Source organism: Aythya marila, assembly GCF_965140915.1.
Source record: "Aythya marila genome assembly, chromosome: 13".
Lineage (NCBI taxonomy): Eukaryota > Metazoa > Chordata > Aves > Anseriformes > Anatidae > Aythya > Aythya marila.
The window spans coordinates 12223939-12241749 of NC_139054.1; the positions used below are offsets into that span (position 1 = coordinate 12223939).

At 38.4% G+C, this 17811-nt stretch overlaps 1 protein-coding gene across 4 annotated transcripts in view; it reads left to right on the forward strand.

The window, feature by feature from the left end:
- Window positions 1-1871: 1871 nt before the first annotated feature.
- Window positions 1872-17811, forward strand: part of FMR1 (fragile X messenger ribonucleoprotein 1) — a 31901-nt gene continuing 15961 nt past the window's right edge. Inside the window, exons 1-7 of one of the 4 annotated variants that reach the window (XM_082770722.1) lie at window positions 1872-2236; window positions 10293-10345; window positions 11362-11455; window positions 12401-12472; window positions 12744-12892; window positions 14063-14156; window positions 14245-14361. In XM_082770722.1, coding sequence (XP_082626848.1) covers window positions 2186-2236; window positions 10293-10345; window positions 11362-11455; window positions 12401-12472; window positions 12744-12892; window positions 14063-14156; window positions 14245-14361 — 630 coding nt within the window. In that variant the 5' untranslated portion in view covers window positions 1872-2185. The remainder of the gene's footprint in view (window positions 2237-10292; window positions 10346-11361; window positions 11456-12400; window positions 12473-12743; window positions 12893-14062; window positions 14157-14244; window positions 14362-17811) is intronic. The other 3 variants (XM_082770723.1, XM_082770724.1, XM_082770721.1) reach the window with 3 other exon arrangements.

Below are 17811 nucleotides of genomic sequence, written 5' to 3' on the forward strand. Positions count from 1 at the left end.
CATGTAAGAATCTAGATTTGTTGAGCTATAGAAATGATTACAAAATCATACTCTGATCAGGCAGACACAGCTAGGTGAGGCTGATCAAGTTTAATACCTGGTGTTGGCCAAAAAGCTCCCATTCTTTGTTTCCATACTATTACGTAAATAAAATACAATTTAAAAAAGGCAACTAACCAACCAAAACCAGTGTATGTGTTTTAACTATAAACCTAGATTGTAAATGAAGCACGGCTCAGCTGGTCCAGTGTTCAGACAGGTCATCTGAGGAACATTAACTCCAGCTGGTTTTGAAAGGGATTATAAATTCAAAACTTCAGATGGGAGAAAGGTGTTTATCATGAAAGGGGGTCAGACATGCAAAAGTTTGAAATTTGTGTGGATAAAGATGGTCAGTAGATATGTTAACACATCTTTTGATGGAAGAAATTTTAAATGGATATGGTATTTATTTAAACATAATAAAGTAACAAAAATAAATGTGATAGATATAATAATTAATATTAAAATACTTTAATGGAATTACTGAGATCTATTTTTAGTGTCACTGAGTTTCAGACAGGCACATTTAAAAGGATCTGGTAAATCTACAAAGGAACTAGTTAATTAGCGAACATTACATTTCAGAAGGGATGGACAATTCAGTCTGAAATTGTTCAAAGTAAAATAGCAGCAACAGTAAGTAATTTGGAAAATATGAGGAAAGGTTAAGAGTCAATCAGCAGAAAAACAAGAGCGCACTCTGGAAATACGTAAATTGGTCTCATTAAGCAGACAGGGATTAGAACATTCACTAGTCAAGACAAAATAAATAAAAAATGTTGAATTTAAGCAATGAAAATGAAAAAATAAGCATTAGGGAAGATTATACAGTACAGCAGCTTTTAGCTTGGGGGTAAATGGGGAAATCAAAAGTAAAAGTCAGAGCTAAATTAGGCAGCCTTATATTGTCTGCTCAGACATAACCTGCCTGTGTGACAGCAGTCTGCTTTACTAATTAGAGAATAATCGCAATAAAGAATGCCAAAAAAGTATCAGCTAGCTTTGTTTTAGAAGCGGGCATAAGCTCTCTGGGTAGATTGTTGAATGATTTTGCGTTGAACCATTTATATGGTTCCAGTGACATTTTATATAGGTCAAGTACCAGTGTATGTAATATGGTGCATATTTTTTCCATTTTTTAGCAGGCATAGAGCTCGCTTGTTGAGCAAGGCCTCGCTGTGGCGTTGAGCAGCAGCACGCCAGCTGCCCAGGCCTGGTGCTCTGCTCGTCTCGCTTCAGCCTCCTCACGGGGCGTTCAGGTCTTTCACCACGGCCATGGTGAACCCAATAAAAACTGACACAAGGATTCTGATTCACACTTTATTTTCTGATTCACTCCTCTCTTGGTGATCCCTTGTTACAGGGATCCCACAAAGGGCGCCAGGCCTGGCCCCACCCGCCCCAGTGTTGTCCCGCCGCCATGATGCCCCCGCCGCCATTGCCGCGGCCGTTACAGGCCCAACCCCCGCCATGGCCAGACAGAGCAGGCCGCGCCCCCTTCCGATTGGTCAGAACGCGCGGCGCACCGCGCCACCCGATTGGCCAGCGGGGCTGTCACTCAACCTCAGGGGCGGGCCACCGCCTTCCGTTGCCTCTCCCCGCTGCGGCTGCGCGGCCGTTAGGCGGTGGGCGCGCAGGCTGCGGCCCGCTCCGCGCTCCGCCCCGGCGCGTCACGTGACGCGGGCTCAGTGTTTACATTCGAAGCGGGCGCCCCCGCGCCGCCTCCCCCCCCGCTCCCCTCCCCTCCCACCCCTCCCTCCCTCGGGGCCGCGCGCGCCGCCCGGCGGTGCCCGTTTCGCTTTCACTTCCGGGCGGCCGAGGGCGAGCAGCGGAGGCGCGGAGCCGCCCGCAGCGCCCCCCCCCCCTCACCCCTCAGCACGGCCCCGGCCCCGGCCCCGGCCTCGGCCCGCCCCTCCGCGGCCCCACCCCCGCAGTGAACTGAGGTTCCCCTTCCCCTCCCCCGCCCGGCGCACACACACACACACCACACACACCCCGAGCCTTCCTCCGCCTCCCCCTCCTCCTCTTCTCCCCCCCCCCACCCCCCCTCCTCCTTCTCCTCCTGCGCCGAGGCAGAGAAAGGGAAGGGCAGGGAGGAGGCGCCGGGCCTGGCTCTACCCGCCCCGAGCCGCCGCCGCACAACATGGAGGAGCTGGTGGTGGAGGTGCGGGGCTCCAACGGGGCCTTCTACAAGGTACCGGCTGCTCGCGGCCCGCCCGGGCCTCCGCGGAGGGAGCGGGGCCGGGAGGAGGAGGGGGAGGAGGAGGCGGCGGCTCCTCCCCGCGCTGAGGGAAAGCGGGGGCCCCGGGGCAGGGAGGAGGAGGAGGAGGAGGAAGGACAGCGGTGCTGGGGGGGGGGAGGGGGGAGGCCGCGGCGAGGCCCGCGCCGTGTGCGAGGGGAGGGGGCCGCGGCCGGGGGCTCGGCGGGCCCGGCCGGGGAGGGGGGAGGCTGCGAGAGGCCCCCGGAGGCCTAGGAGGCCGCGGGCCTCCCCTATTGTGGGGAGGGGAAAAGGCGGAGGTGGGGGGGGGGAGGCCAGGAGGGCCCTGGGCCTGGTCTCCGTGGCGCCGAGGCCGGGCCCGGGCCGTTAGCGGTGAGCTCCGCGGCCGCTCCGGGCCCGTTAGGTGCGGCGCCGGGCCCGGAGGCCGCCCGCGGGGCTCAGCGGCGCGGCTGGGGACGTCGCCTGCGGATATTAAAGAGCGTTGCTGGACCAAAAATGCGTGTGCTGAGTCGCTGAGTGCTTTTATTTATCTAACGTGCGTCTTACCGGGGCTGCTCGGTAGCGTTCCGTGTTTATTCCCAAGCCCTTGCGCTGAATAAAGCCGTCACCGAGTCCTCCATATACACCCCGAGCACTTAATGCCTTTATGAATACCGCGTAGTGCTGCTGCGGGTCGGCGTGTGTTAATTAAGGGCCTTTTAATTAATAGGGTGTGCGCTGTGCTTTTACACTGTGCACAGAAAATCAAAGTTTGAACACTGGGTTTGGGCCTACCCTCACTGGCACGTGCACCTGTTATGAACGTACCAGAAACTGTCATGGATCAGTTTCCGCAAGTTTACCGTCATTTAGGTGCTGTAGTACTTTAAAATATGGGCCCAGCTATTGAGCGACATCCAATATTTATGTTAGCAATGAAGGCACAGATAGAATTTCACACTCTGATGGTAGTGTGGCAGGGCAGGTTGGTATCCAAATGGTAGGCTTCCAACACCGTTGAGTTGTTGGCTTTCTTCCTTTTTCTGTTTCAAAGAAATTGAAGATTATTTTTTTTTTTAATCCATGAGATAATTTCATATTCTGGAAAGATCCTAAGATAAGGAAAAAGGTAAGTATGAGAAGTTTGTAAATATGGTACACAGAGCATCCTGTGGGTTTGCAGTGTTGCAGTCAGGGTCCTGGATCTATATATTGCTTCTTGGAATTAAATTTATTTAGCACTTAACAGAAATCAGTTCTAATTTTTTGAAGATGCAGTATTTGCTCATGAAGAAATATAAGGTGTAATATGTTGCTTGAGAGAATTTCTGACAAGGCTTTTATCAAATTTTATGACTATATTTACACAAAATAGATGATAAAAATGATACTGTACATTTCTTTAGTGGTCAATATTGTTAAAGAAACCTGGGCCAAACTGAAAGCTTCTGGAACTTTTTTTTGCGATGTTCAGTTTTGATGTCACGATGTCCTTTTTCCTTGTTCTCCATAAAATACCCAACATATTTCTGGTTGTAGTTTAGGTCGCAATCTCAGATGAGCGTATTGATACTCACAGGGATTTATTCATTATGTTTTAGTGTGGTTTAATGTATCCAAGTATGCACAGACATTGCGTCCACAGCGCATGTTATGTTTGCCTTTTAACTTTTAGAAATTCAAATACAAGAATCTTTTTTTTTTTTTTTTTTTTTTTTGGTTAAGTTACCCAAGAGGAGTTGGCTAAATTATCTAAGGGGACTTAACTGGAGCTCTTAATGAGTACTACCTGCCTAGATGCAGCATCAAACTTGAGATAAATGGAGCAACAGATTATTTTAAGCTAAAAATTAAGAAATCTTGTGCAGTAATATTCAGCGTACATAAGCAATTTTCTTCTAGCCTGAATTACTTAAATAAAAGATTTGCAACTGGAATTCATCATAATCTTTAGGTATCACACTGTTAGTAAGTAATTTGTTAGAATATTTTCTTGTGAGTTTTATGCCTGTCTTGCAGATCCAGAATTTGATTATAAAATGAATTGATTGATCCAGCATAACAAGAAGTGTTATGATGTTAAATGCAGACTTAATGGCAAGATTTTATTTATTTTTGTTGAAGTTTTTTTTAAGCAACTTCCTGAGAAATGTTTAGAGTGTTATTGTTGTAAAACAAATAAAACATTTTTTATTCCATCTCATGGTTTATTGATACTTAGTTTCGTTTGCTCTGAATCGTTCTGATGATCTTCATTAGAATATTTGTGTTTTGGAACAACTCCTACGTCTTGATATTAGGATGTGGAGGGGAAGAATATGAGGCTGCTGGAGTTGTGAAGGTTCTATGTGATAGAAATAGATACCTAACAGCCACCTGAGGTTTTCATAGCCTTTTTGTAACTCTCTGTTAAGACCCTATGATTTCAAGTCCCTAAACAGTTTCATTTTTGAGTGTTCCCAGCAGCATCTTGATTTTGAAAGTATAAAACTGGTGTCTAAGTGGCACCTAAGCTCTACTGAGAGTCATGAACCAGGCTTTTCTCTGCTTGTGTTACCTGTGGGACTTGATCCAGAGCACATGCTGAGATGCATCTGAAGGGATCATGTTCCGCACAGAACCCAAGAGATGGTTTTGATACCTCAGGAGGTAGAGCATGCATTCAGCACGTGGAAGATGTTAATTCACATTTCATACTGGTCAGGTGCGTTGCTTCACAGAGTTCTGGAATGCTTTGGTTTGATTGCTGCACTGGAGACTGGTTCTTCATGTGTTCATTAATACATTAACTAATTCAAATATTTGGTGAACGCATCACAATTTAATGAACTTTTTCTCCTTACCCGTGTGAACTATTCCATGGAAAGTGCAGTGCAGTCAGTAAGCATGATTCAGGAATAGTCAGTAATCCAGTATCTAGAGATGCTTAGTCATGACTTGATAGATTGCGTGGCCCGGAATCCCTGGAAAGAAAAGATTAAATCCCCTTATTTATTTTAAGAATAGTCCAACAAACAGCCAGGGCTGCAAATCCTAAGGGGAGAGAACCACTCTTTTGGAGCGCACAGCTAAGTAACGAAACCTTGAAGACGTGTGCTGTTAGGGCTTATCTTTTCACATCTTGTTGGTTAGTATGGTGTGGTAAATGGGTTTTTTAAGCTCTTGTTCTCAGAGGACAAATAGACAGTCCCTTGTCTAATCTTTCAAGCACTAGCTTTAGATACTTTTCCTCTGTAAAAGGGCATGTGATGGATGCTTTTCCAGCATGGGATTTTTTACTCTCCCCAGCTTGGGAGTGATTCTCTTGTATCCTGCTAGAAATGGAAAGCATCCTGTTTGAGGCAGATTACTTCAGATATTTGTTGTTAACATCTGCATGTTCTCTGTAATCAAGTTTTTCTACTTCTTGCTCTATACCCTTGTTAAAATATTCAAATTCTTATCCCAGTAGCTTCAGTGTTCTGCCATGGTTTTGTTAGTTTTCTAGATATTTCACTTTTTTTTTCTGTTGAAGCTGCAATTGACGAAATCATTCATCTTAGTTCTTCTTTACTTCATGTCTATGTTAATGACTGTACTCAGGGCCTCCCTTTGCATTCCATACCTTTTTTTTTTTTTTCCTTTCAATGTTCCACACAGATGTACCCTCAGCAAATAACTATCTTCAGTCTCTTTGTACATTCTTAATCATGTCTGCTCAGTCCTTCTGAGGATGATAGTCTGTACCATTTTTCCTGATCTTGTCATTTCTGTGACTTTTCTTGTTTCCTGGTCTGCTTGTTTGTATGGCGGTATGCCTGTTCTCAGATTTGGTAGCCATCCTTCCTTCTAACAGGTACAAAATGGTTCACAACTGTTAGGCAAACAGTAGATGCACATTTGTATAAACATAACACTTTCATCTTAGAGCATTTTTTCCCTATTTTAACTTAAAATGTTATTATCCTCTGTTATTAAAATGTTTGACACTACTTGCATCTAATGTAAGACAAAAAAAAAAATCAAAACACTTCGTGGTAGCTAGTGCCTTTTTGTTCTTCTGAAGTTTCTGTCATGCCATTTAGCACAAAAATAACAAATACACTGGAATTTCCAGAAATTCTCATTTTGTATCTAAGCATTCATACAATTTAGACCACATCTTTGGCATATAACTGTTCTTACAGTATGAATGGTCATATGTGAGGAAGACCATAACATGCCATTGTTTGATTGTATTCTTTTAATTATGTCTAAAGCATGGAGATAAATGCTAATGGCTAATGCGACTGAAAGTCAAATTTGGTGTAGGAAACTTACCACACTTGTATCTTTCACATCAGAGAGGAACAAGCAGACTTGGTCATTGTTTATGTGTACAGAAGTACACTTTGCAAGAGGAAACCTCTTGGTGATTTGTTTTTCTTATGTATTCTTATTTGGTATCACTGTTAGTGATATCACAGCTGCTGACACATTAGTGTCCTGCTTTCTCATTTGAGTTCCATCTGATTTCAGTGTGTCTTTAATGTGTTGGTTTTTTTTCCCATGTATGTGTTCATGTTTATCATAGCCAGTGTTCTGTCCCTTCTTGAGTGTGCCTTTCAAGCCCAAATATATGCATCTTTGGGTTTAAATTTCAATGCCTAACTTGTACTCTTTATTTCCAGAAAGCCTGGTGAATGCTTGTTGTGCTTTTCATAATACTCTGTGTGAAATCAGTGGCTCTTCTCTGCCTTCAGTGACATCTGGGACTGGCTTGTCCTGTTACTGTGAATTTGGTTTGTGGTGTTAATGGTCTGTCACTTCTTTTTAGCTTTGTGTATCGTATTATGAGTATCACAGAATATAGAATACAAAATACAATTGTGCTAAGTTTTAGTTTTCATAATGCAATAATAGTTGAGTGTTTGTTTTTTTTTTTTTTTTTTTACAGGTTCTTATAAAATTTAGAAATGTTTTGAGGCATTTAAATTTATACTTAGAAATGTAGGAAGGCTTAAGTGTTCAAACTTAAATGTACAAATTAATTTTACTTACTAGAGATATTAAATTCTTATACCTGTGAAAAATAGAAATAATTCTATATGGACTTGGAAAAATGTTCTGGCCAAGGTGTATCTGAGTTTTTTTTTCCTGTGTCACAAGATTGTAACTGCAGAACAAGGAAAACCGGCTTTCTGTGATTAGTTGGGATTAGGCAACAGTGTATCTGGGCTATTAATGTATTTTGTCTGGTTAATTGTTTTGTAAGCATAAAATTCATGATGAAAGTAGCAGAAGTGTCGTATACTTGAAATGAGGTACTTTGCAAGGTATCCCTCTCCTCATAAGATCAGCAAGGCTGGAAAATAAAGAGCAAATAACAGTGTTATGAAATCAACTTCCTTGGCCAGGCTGGAGCAAAAGCAGGTACTCCATCTATTTATGAACTCTGTATAAATAAAATAAACTGTCCATTTTATTATATCCACTATTGATAATCTGTATTGATGCTACTTGTGTATGGTCAACAGGCATCCTCAGTGTTCCTGGTTCGGGTGTCTTTTTGGTTTTGGGTTGAGACCAAAGCAATGTTGAAGTCATTCCTCTTCCTTAAGAGGAGCTTTTGTAGTAGCTGGAAAGTGATAAAATGCTATAATAATAAATTTGTAAACATTTGCACAGTGTTGGAATCCTCTTCAGCCTAGTGGAGTCCCTTAGTCTCTGTGTCTATCATAGCAAAGGAATGATAAAAGCTCTGCGTCTGCTGTACTAGACCTTCAGCCTTTACATTGGGCCCTGCTGCAAGTTTAAGGCAAGGATTGCCCATAGTTAAATATTCTTTTAATTAGCTGTATTTTACATTTTCCAGATTTTTAAAGTACTATAACGTTTAAAGGTGTTAGGTTAGTCTTCAGTTTGATAAGACTTGTTTGTGTCACCATCTGGTTTAGTTATTAATGATAGTCTTTAGCATTAATCCCCCCAGTTGTAGGATCTGTAGGATTTGCTTTGTAAAATAACCTCTGCTTTTGCATACTGAAATGTTACTAATAATACTAAGTTCTGTCTTCTCCATTCCATGGCGTGAAAAACTAATGCCAAATATTTGGTAGTGATTACAGTATTTTTTCAGGTATTAAAGGCATCTATTTCTGCTGCATCCATAAGAATAGGTACTTCAGAGCTGCATATGACCAAACACTGGAAGAAATGTGGAAGAGCCTTCGAAAGTCATGTGTAATGTTGCAAAATAAGTCAGGACTATCTTAGTATCTGTGAAGTGCATATTCTGTTCTGGGTTCCTCTTACAGAGGAGACAGCAACATAAAACAGTAGATAAGTGTCCGGGGGTCATAATGATCAACTGGGAGTTCTGGTGCCTTTTTATATAAAGAGTATGTTCCACTATCAACATGATGCAGAGAAACAGTTTTAGATCTACTTTGTATTACATCATTTCATAAAATACCAACTACGTTTGTAATCCCCTTGGAAGGAATACCTTGGAACTTCAAAATAAGTAATTACCTAAGTTCTGTTAAATCCATCTCTAAATCTTAGGGCTTCTTGAATAAATTTCCTTTGGATGCTAGTAGTAATAAACTTTCCTGTAATTTCATTTACAGTATTGAGAGAGATGAGCCAGGTATAGAACACCCTTTTGCTGTTGTCCTTGTAACTTGGCTTTGACTTCTGCTCAAGGTGGCATTAGTTATTTTCAAATTATCATTTTACTGCATGTCTCTCAGTGCACTTGTAGATGTGTACTTGTGCACACATACCGCTTAATTTCATTACATCGGGTACTGCTTGTTTGATTCCACAAGTTACTTCTGCAACTTAGCAAATGCTTGGAAATACTTCATAAAGGAAAGTCTTGGGAGAAGATTTTTAACCACTTAAACTCCATACCTAGCAAACTTTTACCTTCGTGTAAGATGCCAGTCATTTTTGTCTTAGTAACTTGAAATGGGAGGAGAATGAAAAGCTCTGTAGTTCAGTAGCTATGATTTCTAAAAGAAGTTATTTACTGCTAAGTTATTTCCAACTTACTGAGAATTTTTAGATCTGCTAAGACACATTTCCATTGGTAGAACAAACTTCCATAGTCTCTCTTGCTAGTGCGCTTTCACCTACTGAGCAAGGGCATGATACGTATAATATACATTTATATATGGACAAATACCAGTGGAATGCTCAGCACTTTGCCAGTGTCTGTCTGTTTTAGCAGTTTGTAAAAGTATTTTAAAAAGGAACAAACTGCAATCTTTTCAGCCCTGGTTGCTCTGTGACCTCTATAATTTGAGGCTGTGAAAAATACTTTCATTAGTGAATCCCAAAGCTCTTCAAGTAGTGCCTCATTCTTGCTGTTCTGTAGATGGGGAAGTTTGGGCATTAAGATGAGAGTTGATCAAAGGTCGATCAGCTGAGTAGCATAACTGTGGAAAAGCACTTGGGGTTGAGTCTTAGTTCTGTATTCTGCTTCCTGGTTGTGTAGGAGACAGCACAACTGCTGTCCATCACCCAGAAGGAAAGTGAAGGAAGTCTGCAGGGCATTTAACTCTCATTTGTGTGCTAAGGAAGCTGAGTGTGATGAAACTAATACTGTGCTGGAATGGATGTCGGCAAACTTTGCTAGTGTGATGTTTAAGCTTACCTTGAAGTAAAAGAGAAAAGAGGCAAGATTGTTTTCTAGGAGTATTTGTTTTATTTCTACAACATAGTTTCCGTGACAGAAAGCACAAAATATTCATTATAAAATCAAACATGTTAAAATCAAGTTATAACTCACTATTCAGAATGATCTTGCCATTTGATAGTGACCTTTCTACTTGTTTTATAAGTAGTGGGAGAGAACGTGTGTATGGCTTGGACATTGTGTCTGTACACTGGCAGACATGAATTCAAGGTTATCAGCTTTCAGTATGCATTTTATATAGGACTATTGCAAAATTAAAAAGGCTGAGTCAACACCGTACTTATATTTTGAGTTCTGCTAATATTTCTGAAAGGGGAAAAAACAATTTTAAAATTATTTTAAAAATATATGGACAGGCAGACCATAATTATATCTTTCTTTTCTTAACAGGCATTTGTAAAGGATGTACATGAAGATTCTATAACAGTTGTATTTGAAAACAAGTAAGTATATTGCTGATGTTACACCTAGAAACATTCTCATCTTGAATTTGATTAAACTAAATATAACTTAATAATGATGGAGATTGGCATCTTTTAGATACTATAGGCTTGCTGCTAGTGTGTTTTAGAATTATGTTTGAGGTGTTTATTATGTTGTGACATTTTCATGTAGATGCTTTTATTTGTTTAAATATTTTTAAGTACAAAACTGTGTTGGTGTGAGATTTCTTAGAAAGATGAGCATATTATTGAACTTACATAATTGCAACTAATGTAAGTAAGCGGTATATCATGACTGCTTCTGTCTCATGGGAATGTCTTACTTTAATTTACTGAATTACGTTAATACAAAATGTGTTTTACAGATACGTGATAAATGCTAGTTTTCTTAGCTTAAATTTTCCTCATCATTTAAGGGCATTACAAGTTAGCCTTCCATTATACTGTTCAGCTCAGGTTTTCTTTCCTTCAGGAGGTAAACAACATGCTGCTATATACTTTTTCCTGTCAATCTTTATTGCATCGTCTGTGGTTTGGGAAATTGTTTTCTTATTTCTCTAAAAATAAGTTCTTTTTGTCATACTCATTTTATTCAATCTCTATTAAAGAACCTGAAAATTCAAATTGAATTCAGACTGATTCCAGATCACGTTTTCATTAGCTATAGATAGAACCAAAGAAATAAGACTTCTTTTGAATAAAGAGTTCAAAAGGGTGATGAAATTTTTTAATTTGTGTTTCTGATGTTGAGAATAAAACCTATGACTGTAAACAGAAATCTTCCAGCAGTAGTTTGTACAAAACAGTGCAGGTAGCATCAAGCTATCGTTTAAGCTGCTTAATGATCACTTAATGGGTGTTTCTTCCAAACATTAATTTACCTTTTCTATAGATGTTTGTGTGCACAAGCTCTGCAAAACTCAAATATTAATGGATTTTGAAAACAGTAATGGTTCTTCTTAAAAAAAATAAAATAAAAGAAGTGAATAGGCCATTCAGCATATTTTTATTTGCAGCTGGCAACCAGAGAGACAAATACCATTCCACGATGTGAGGTTTCCTCCACCTGCAGGCTATAATAAGGATATAAATGAAAGCGATGAAGTAGAGGTACGCATGCTCCATTCTCAGAATTTGATTTGAGAAGTAATAGGACTTGGGGTGGAAAACATGTCAGCCTAGCCAGTTGTAAGGCTTGCCTCTATGTTGCATGGCATCACATCTTTAATCCCAAGTACTACATAGAATGTGATGTCATGCATGTCATCAAAAGAGAGTTTTGCTGTGTTAGCCTGGACTGTACTTCACTTCTTTGACTACATTTAATTTTTAACTCTTTAACTATGCAGATGTTAAATGTCTATAGGTTAATGAAACTTAAAGCTGAATGAGGAAGATTGTGTTGCATATGTAACATGTATATATGTAATACATATGTATACAAAATACATTTAAATATAAAAATGTAAATACTGATGTATATGTAGAGGGAGTCTGACTTAAGTACGACATATTCTTAAAACTTGCCCACTTTATGAAAAAATATTTTTTTATCATTATTATTAAAAAAGAAGTGAGAACTTGCATTTGTATTTTGGCTGCATGCTATTTAAGTTTATTTTGATTTGAAAAATAAGAACGTGGCAAATTTTTTCTGTAGATGTGGCCAATGTCATGTATGTACTAAAGTAGTATAGATGTATGTCCTCTCCTATCTTCCCTCCCCCACTTGTAAAACCTCTTTGGACTTGCACACAATATACGTTGTTGATTGAATATTAACGTATTTAAGCACTGAAGCGATTATTACTGGTAAATCTTAGGTACAATATTATTTACGATATGATATAGATAAGTTTATATCCTACCTGTACTTGCAGTAGATATTTCAGCTGTTACACACACACTGTGCAGTGCCTAGGTTGGAGACTTTAAATATCAGTATATCTTGCTGGTTTTCACACATAACAGACCTGATGATTATACTGATCAATATCAGCTTTTCTGATGTCTTTTAAGAATGCTGCAAATACATAATATGTATATTTTGTTTAGGTTTATTCCAGGGCAAATGAAAAAGAACCCTGCTGCTGGTGGTTGGCTAAAGTGAGAATGATAAAGGGTGAGGTAGGAATATGCATATGTACATATTTATTTACTTATATAAACTATTTTTTTGTGTTGATTTTCTTTTATATTGATGTGCAGTAACATAAGCTTTTCCCTCTTCACTTTCAAGTAACTTCTTGATTAGTACTGTTGCAATTGCCATTTACATCAATGTAAAAAGTTCAAATTTGACTTTTAGAGTTAACAAAAGCACCTTTCACTTAATAGTGTAAGTCTTACTCTTGTCATAAAATGTGTGTCTTGGATGATTTTATTATTTTTATATCAGTTTTACGTAATAGAATATGCAGCCTGTGATGCTACGTACAACGAAATTGTCACAATTGAGCGTTTGAGATCTGTGAACCCCAATAAACCTGCAACAAAAGATACTTTTCATAAAATCAAACTGGAAGTTCCAGAGGATTTAAGGCAAATGTAAGTGCAAGAATTTCTTTATAACTTGCTTCAAAACATGGGTAACTTCTTGAGTGTGAGAAAAGAAGGAATAAAAATGCTTCTTAGTGTTTGAAAGTAATTTTTACAGTTTTCATGTAAGAATGTAGAAAATAAAAATATGAATGTGATCAGAAGTATAAAAATTATCTTTGAAATGCAACTTATTTCTGGAGGAGGAAATACTTCCTTTAAGGTTTTAAGACTTACATGCAGCATAGATTAAGATTTTTATTCATTACAATATGTATTATTACTTGTATTCTCGTTCAGTGATGTACTCAAATTAATATGAATCCGTTTTGGTCAACTTTATAGATGATTTGCAAACAGTCAGTCTATCAGTGAAAGAGCATTTGACAATCTATCCAAATTGGTATTTAATGACAATAGAAAACTGCCCTGTATTGTAGGGCATAAGGTATTTTGGTGATAGCTCTGGATATCACGCTTTTGGTGATAGCTCAGTTGTGCAATAACAAAATCTCCCATAGTATGGTACAGAAACAATTGTTTTTCTCCTTTAATGCTGTCGTGTCTTTTCCTTCAAAATATAGCTCTGAAACCATGGATTAATACCATCTCCCCTTGTTTAGCTTCAAATCAATTCTTGCTTTTTTGAGATGTGTTTTATTACCCTGATGTGGAATAAGCTATAAACTCAGATTAAACTCAGTTTCTCAAGGTAATGTTATAGTACACAAGTTCACTAAGTAATGAGTAGACAGAAGAAGTCTAGAGAAGCAAAACGGTGCAAGAGATCACCGTAAGGTCATTAGAATGCTGCAGTGGATGCAGTGAAGTTGCATATACTGGTTCATGGAGTGTTTGAAACTCAAGTTTGCTGGATGTGACAATCGTAGCTTATTTTAATGTGAAGTTTTCCATAACTGGTTTGTCATTTCTTAGATGTACATACAGATAAATTTTCTGGAAAAAAAACAACTCTCATTCTACTGTTTTGAAAACCACTGGAAGTAAAAGGAGTAAATTACGTCAGAATAAAGGAATACCTGCATTAAAAGGGAGAACTTTGATATGATTTTTTTTTTAGATTCATTGTATTAAGAAAATAATATTTTTTTTGGCCGTGAAACATAAATGCAGCAGTTATTATTTTTAAATGTGTATATGTTGCATTTTTATTCTTAGGTGTGCCAAAGAGTCTGCACATAAGGACTTCAAAAAGGCAGTTGGAGCTTTTTCTGTAACATATGATTCTGAAAACCATCAACTTATTATTTTAGTAAGTATTAACATTTAACTATACCAAATATAGTGTTTTGTTTGAAAGGTACATATGTAAAACACTGTTTTCTTTGTTAATAATTTAGTCAATCAACGATGTAACAACAAAGCGGGCAAATATGCTGATTGATATGCACTTTCGAAGTCTTCGTACCAAGTTATCCCTGATTTTGAGGAATGAAGAAGCTAGCAAACAGCTGGAGGTATGTTGTTTTTCTCTGAAGTTTTTTTTTTTAAAAAGAAAAAAACACAGGCACTTACTAGCTGTTAGGATTTGTATGGGGATGAAAGCAATTATCGACGGATGCTATTCTTAGTGTTAAAAAGATGCAGATGAAGATGTAACCCTAACAAAGAGGTTCATAGTTACAGGGCCACTTCTTAAAAATAATCATTTTTATCCAACCTTATATCCAGACCTGCCCATCAACCAGGATCTTGTGTTAAATACAAATAAGTATATACACGTATTTATTTTGCATTTTGAACCATAGAATAGTCACTATGGCATGAATAGTGCCACATACTAAGTAGCTTTTGTAACTGTTTTTAAAAATAGGTGGAGTAAATATTGCTTGATAGTGAGATGGACTACAACTGAATCTTGCAAAACAAACATAGTGAAAATGAGAGGTGGATCTATAGGAAGGGGTGAGACTGATGTTGGTAGGATGTACAAAGGGATTGGTTTGTCTCTAGATAAAATGTTAGGAAATTGTCTTACAGCAGATACAGCTTCTGATATTCCTGTAACTGGAGAGTGGGTGTTGACTGGCAAGAAGTTTGACTCATACTTGTCCATGGAAAAAAAGGAGTAGGCTAAGAAATCAGGGGATCTTTGTACAGTAGAATTAACATATCTTCATGTTTTTACTCCTATCTACAAATTGGAAAAAAATAGCAACATTTCAAAAAAACTTTTTTTTAGATTCATCAGCAGGAACTAGAAGTACCACCTGAACTATTGTTATTAAAGTTCTACGTTGGGTGAATACCAGCTCTGTTATTTTAGAGCCAGATTTTGTCATTCCCACCCCATGACCCCAACAGGGATTAGACCAATTTTGGTTTTAGCTTGAAATGGGATGTGGTGTAGTCGTTCAGGACTCTTGTAAGCAGCTGTGTGTGTACCTACTGGATACAACAAGTTCGTTCTTCTGTTATTCTCATTACTCTTTTGATTTCTGTATTTGAAAGGTGCGATCCAAGTTTCTTTTGGTCTTGGTCTCTTGCTGATCTTGAGGAAACTAGTCTCTTCTCATTGGTGTTCCTTCTTGAGCACAATCCATTCTTCTCTGTCTTCCTCCAGAACTGACAATTGTGTGGGTAGTTTACCTCTTGAAGTGCAAAGTATTATTTTGGAGGTGGGAAGAACAACAGCCTTTTTAGAGCTAATTCTCTGTACATGCTCCCACAAATGCATGCACCAGCAGCTGCTGTAATTGATTCCTTTCCCAAACTAATGTGGGATTCTTGCTCTCATTCTAAGTCTGAACCTTTTTTTTTCCTGCTGTGAAAGACTGGACAACTTGATTTGATTCTGACTGGAAGGCCTTTATTCTACATGAGCAGTATTTAAATTAAGGTTGTTGTAAGAAAAATATGGTTACAATTACCGTGACAAAAGTTGGGAGACATTTTTGATGTTGGCATTTGTTTCTTGTATGTTGAGAACCATGAAGTCAGTTTCAGCTAAATTTGAAAAACTTCAGATACTAAAAATCATATTCAGAATTTCTGTTGAAACGCTAATTGACGTACAGACTGCACACGTCCATCTGCAGGGGATACACTTAGTGAATGCTTTGGGCTTTTACTGCGTTATTATTTGATGGGAACAATGAACCATTAATAAACTCATTTTCATGCCTTTTAATCTATAAGAGTACTCTTAATCTAAGCTATAATCACTATACCAGCTTTTTTCCTCCCTTCCCTTTGTTGTATTTTGTACCTTCTTTTCCGCATATTAGCTTCTGGACTTATGTGGCCTTCCTTCTCAAATACGGCTTTTAGAGCATCAAGTGAAATGACCAGTTATTTTTTGTTTGCTTCCCTTCCTAGTAGGTGTATCTTAGTTGTGTTTTTAATGTTTAAAAAAAAAAAAAACCCAAATTTGGAAATGTATTTTTGCATTCTGGTTTATATCTTATTCTCTCTGAATGCAATTAAGACATGACCTCTATCTGTCTATTAAAACATTATTTTCATAGTTGTTTCTCATTAATCTGTCCAAAGAAAATAAAGATTTTACTGTGTTTAGTTGCAGTGCATCTTGTAATATATAATTTCCAGAAAAAGCTGATGTTATTGTAGTACATGCTATATAACAGCATTGTGAACATCATAGTTAAGGTTCCTAGGAATGATGAAGTTTCGTACTTTCTGTGTATTGTAGGTAGCTGTGTAAAGGACTGACATGATCGTCCTGTTTTCTACTCTTCATTTGGTGGTCTGTAACATATCAAACAGTAAATCAGTTTTTGGATCAGTTGAAATGTAGATCTGTAAACATTGCAGTTGGTGCTTGCTTTCTGAGTTGTCTGTAATCTAGTTAAAGAACTGTTTGATAGAGGTCCCCCAAGTTTGTGAAGACTTTACTTTTGGATACTTTACTTCATATGCATTGTAGCAGATTCTGTCTGACAGTGATTTTCCACAGGGTATTTATCATTATCTTTAAGCTGACGAGGTTGGATAACAGTAGCGGTTCAGATGGGACAGAGTAGACCATTATGTATGCATTTCCATCATGTTTTTTCAACCTCTGTAGAGTTTCATGTTGCTGAGGTTAAACTGCTGTTAGTACCCAAACTAACTTAAAGTGCACCTGTGTACATCTTTACCACTTTGATTGCAATGCAGAAAAATATATGGAGTTATATTTTGGCTTGGGAAAGGTAATACAGAGCTGTACTTTATTTTCTTGCAAAACATTCTTTCCATTTTACTTAATACAGACTTTCCATCTGTGATAATGTATCTTCCGTAGATGCATTAAGCTGTTACTTTCCTGTGGTCTGTTACATGGTCTTGTGCTCAAACATTAGTGGATGACATGTGCATTTTTACATAGTTTTACTTATTGTGGTAATCCATGACTTTTTTACATACTTTATATTTGCTTTTCTCTGTAGGTTTAAGTACTGTAACTTTGTTTAAATGTATGACAACTTCATTGTCATAAACAATGTCTGTGTTATTCTGTGTATTCGTGTCTTACTGGTTTCTCTCCATATGCTTCTTTTAGTTCTCATGGTAACCAAACTTAGTGGTCTTCCCATTTCATATAGCACAGGCATCCTTTAAGAAATCTGTTTTTTGAAAGTATGAAGAGGATGTGTAGGAGAAATTTATCAGTCATTGTTTTAGTCTTCATAAACAAGTAATTTTTATGGTGTTTTTTTCTGTTTAGAAATAAGTCACCATTTATGTTTAGTGGCTTCCCTGCTTGCTTGATGGGATGCTGTATGCAATTCAGCATTTCCCAAGTATTTTTCTTTGTACCCACAATAATCTGAGGTACTTGGAATGGGCAGAGGCTGTTCACATCAATACAGGATTGTATGATTCTGCTAAAATCTACCTTTCCTACTTGTTTGAGTGCTTTCAACATGATCCAACTCTACAATGTGCTGCAAGATATTTCTCAA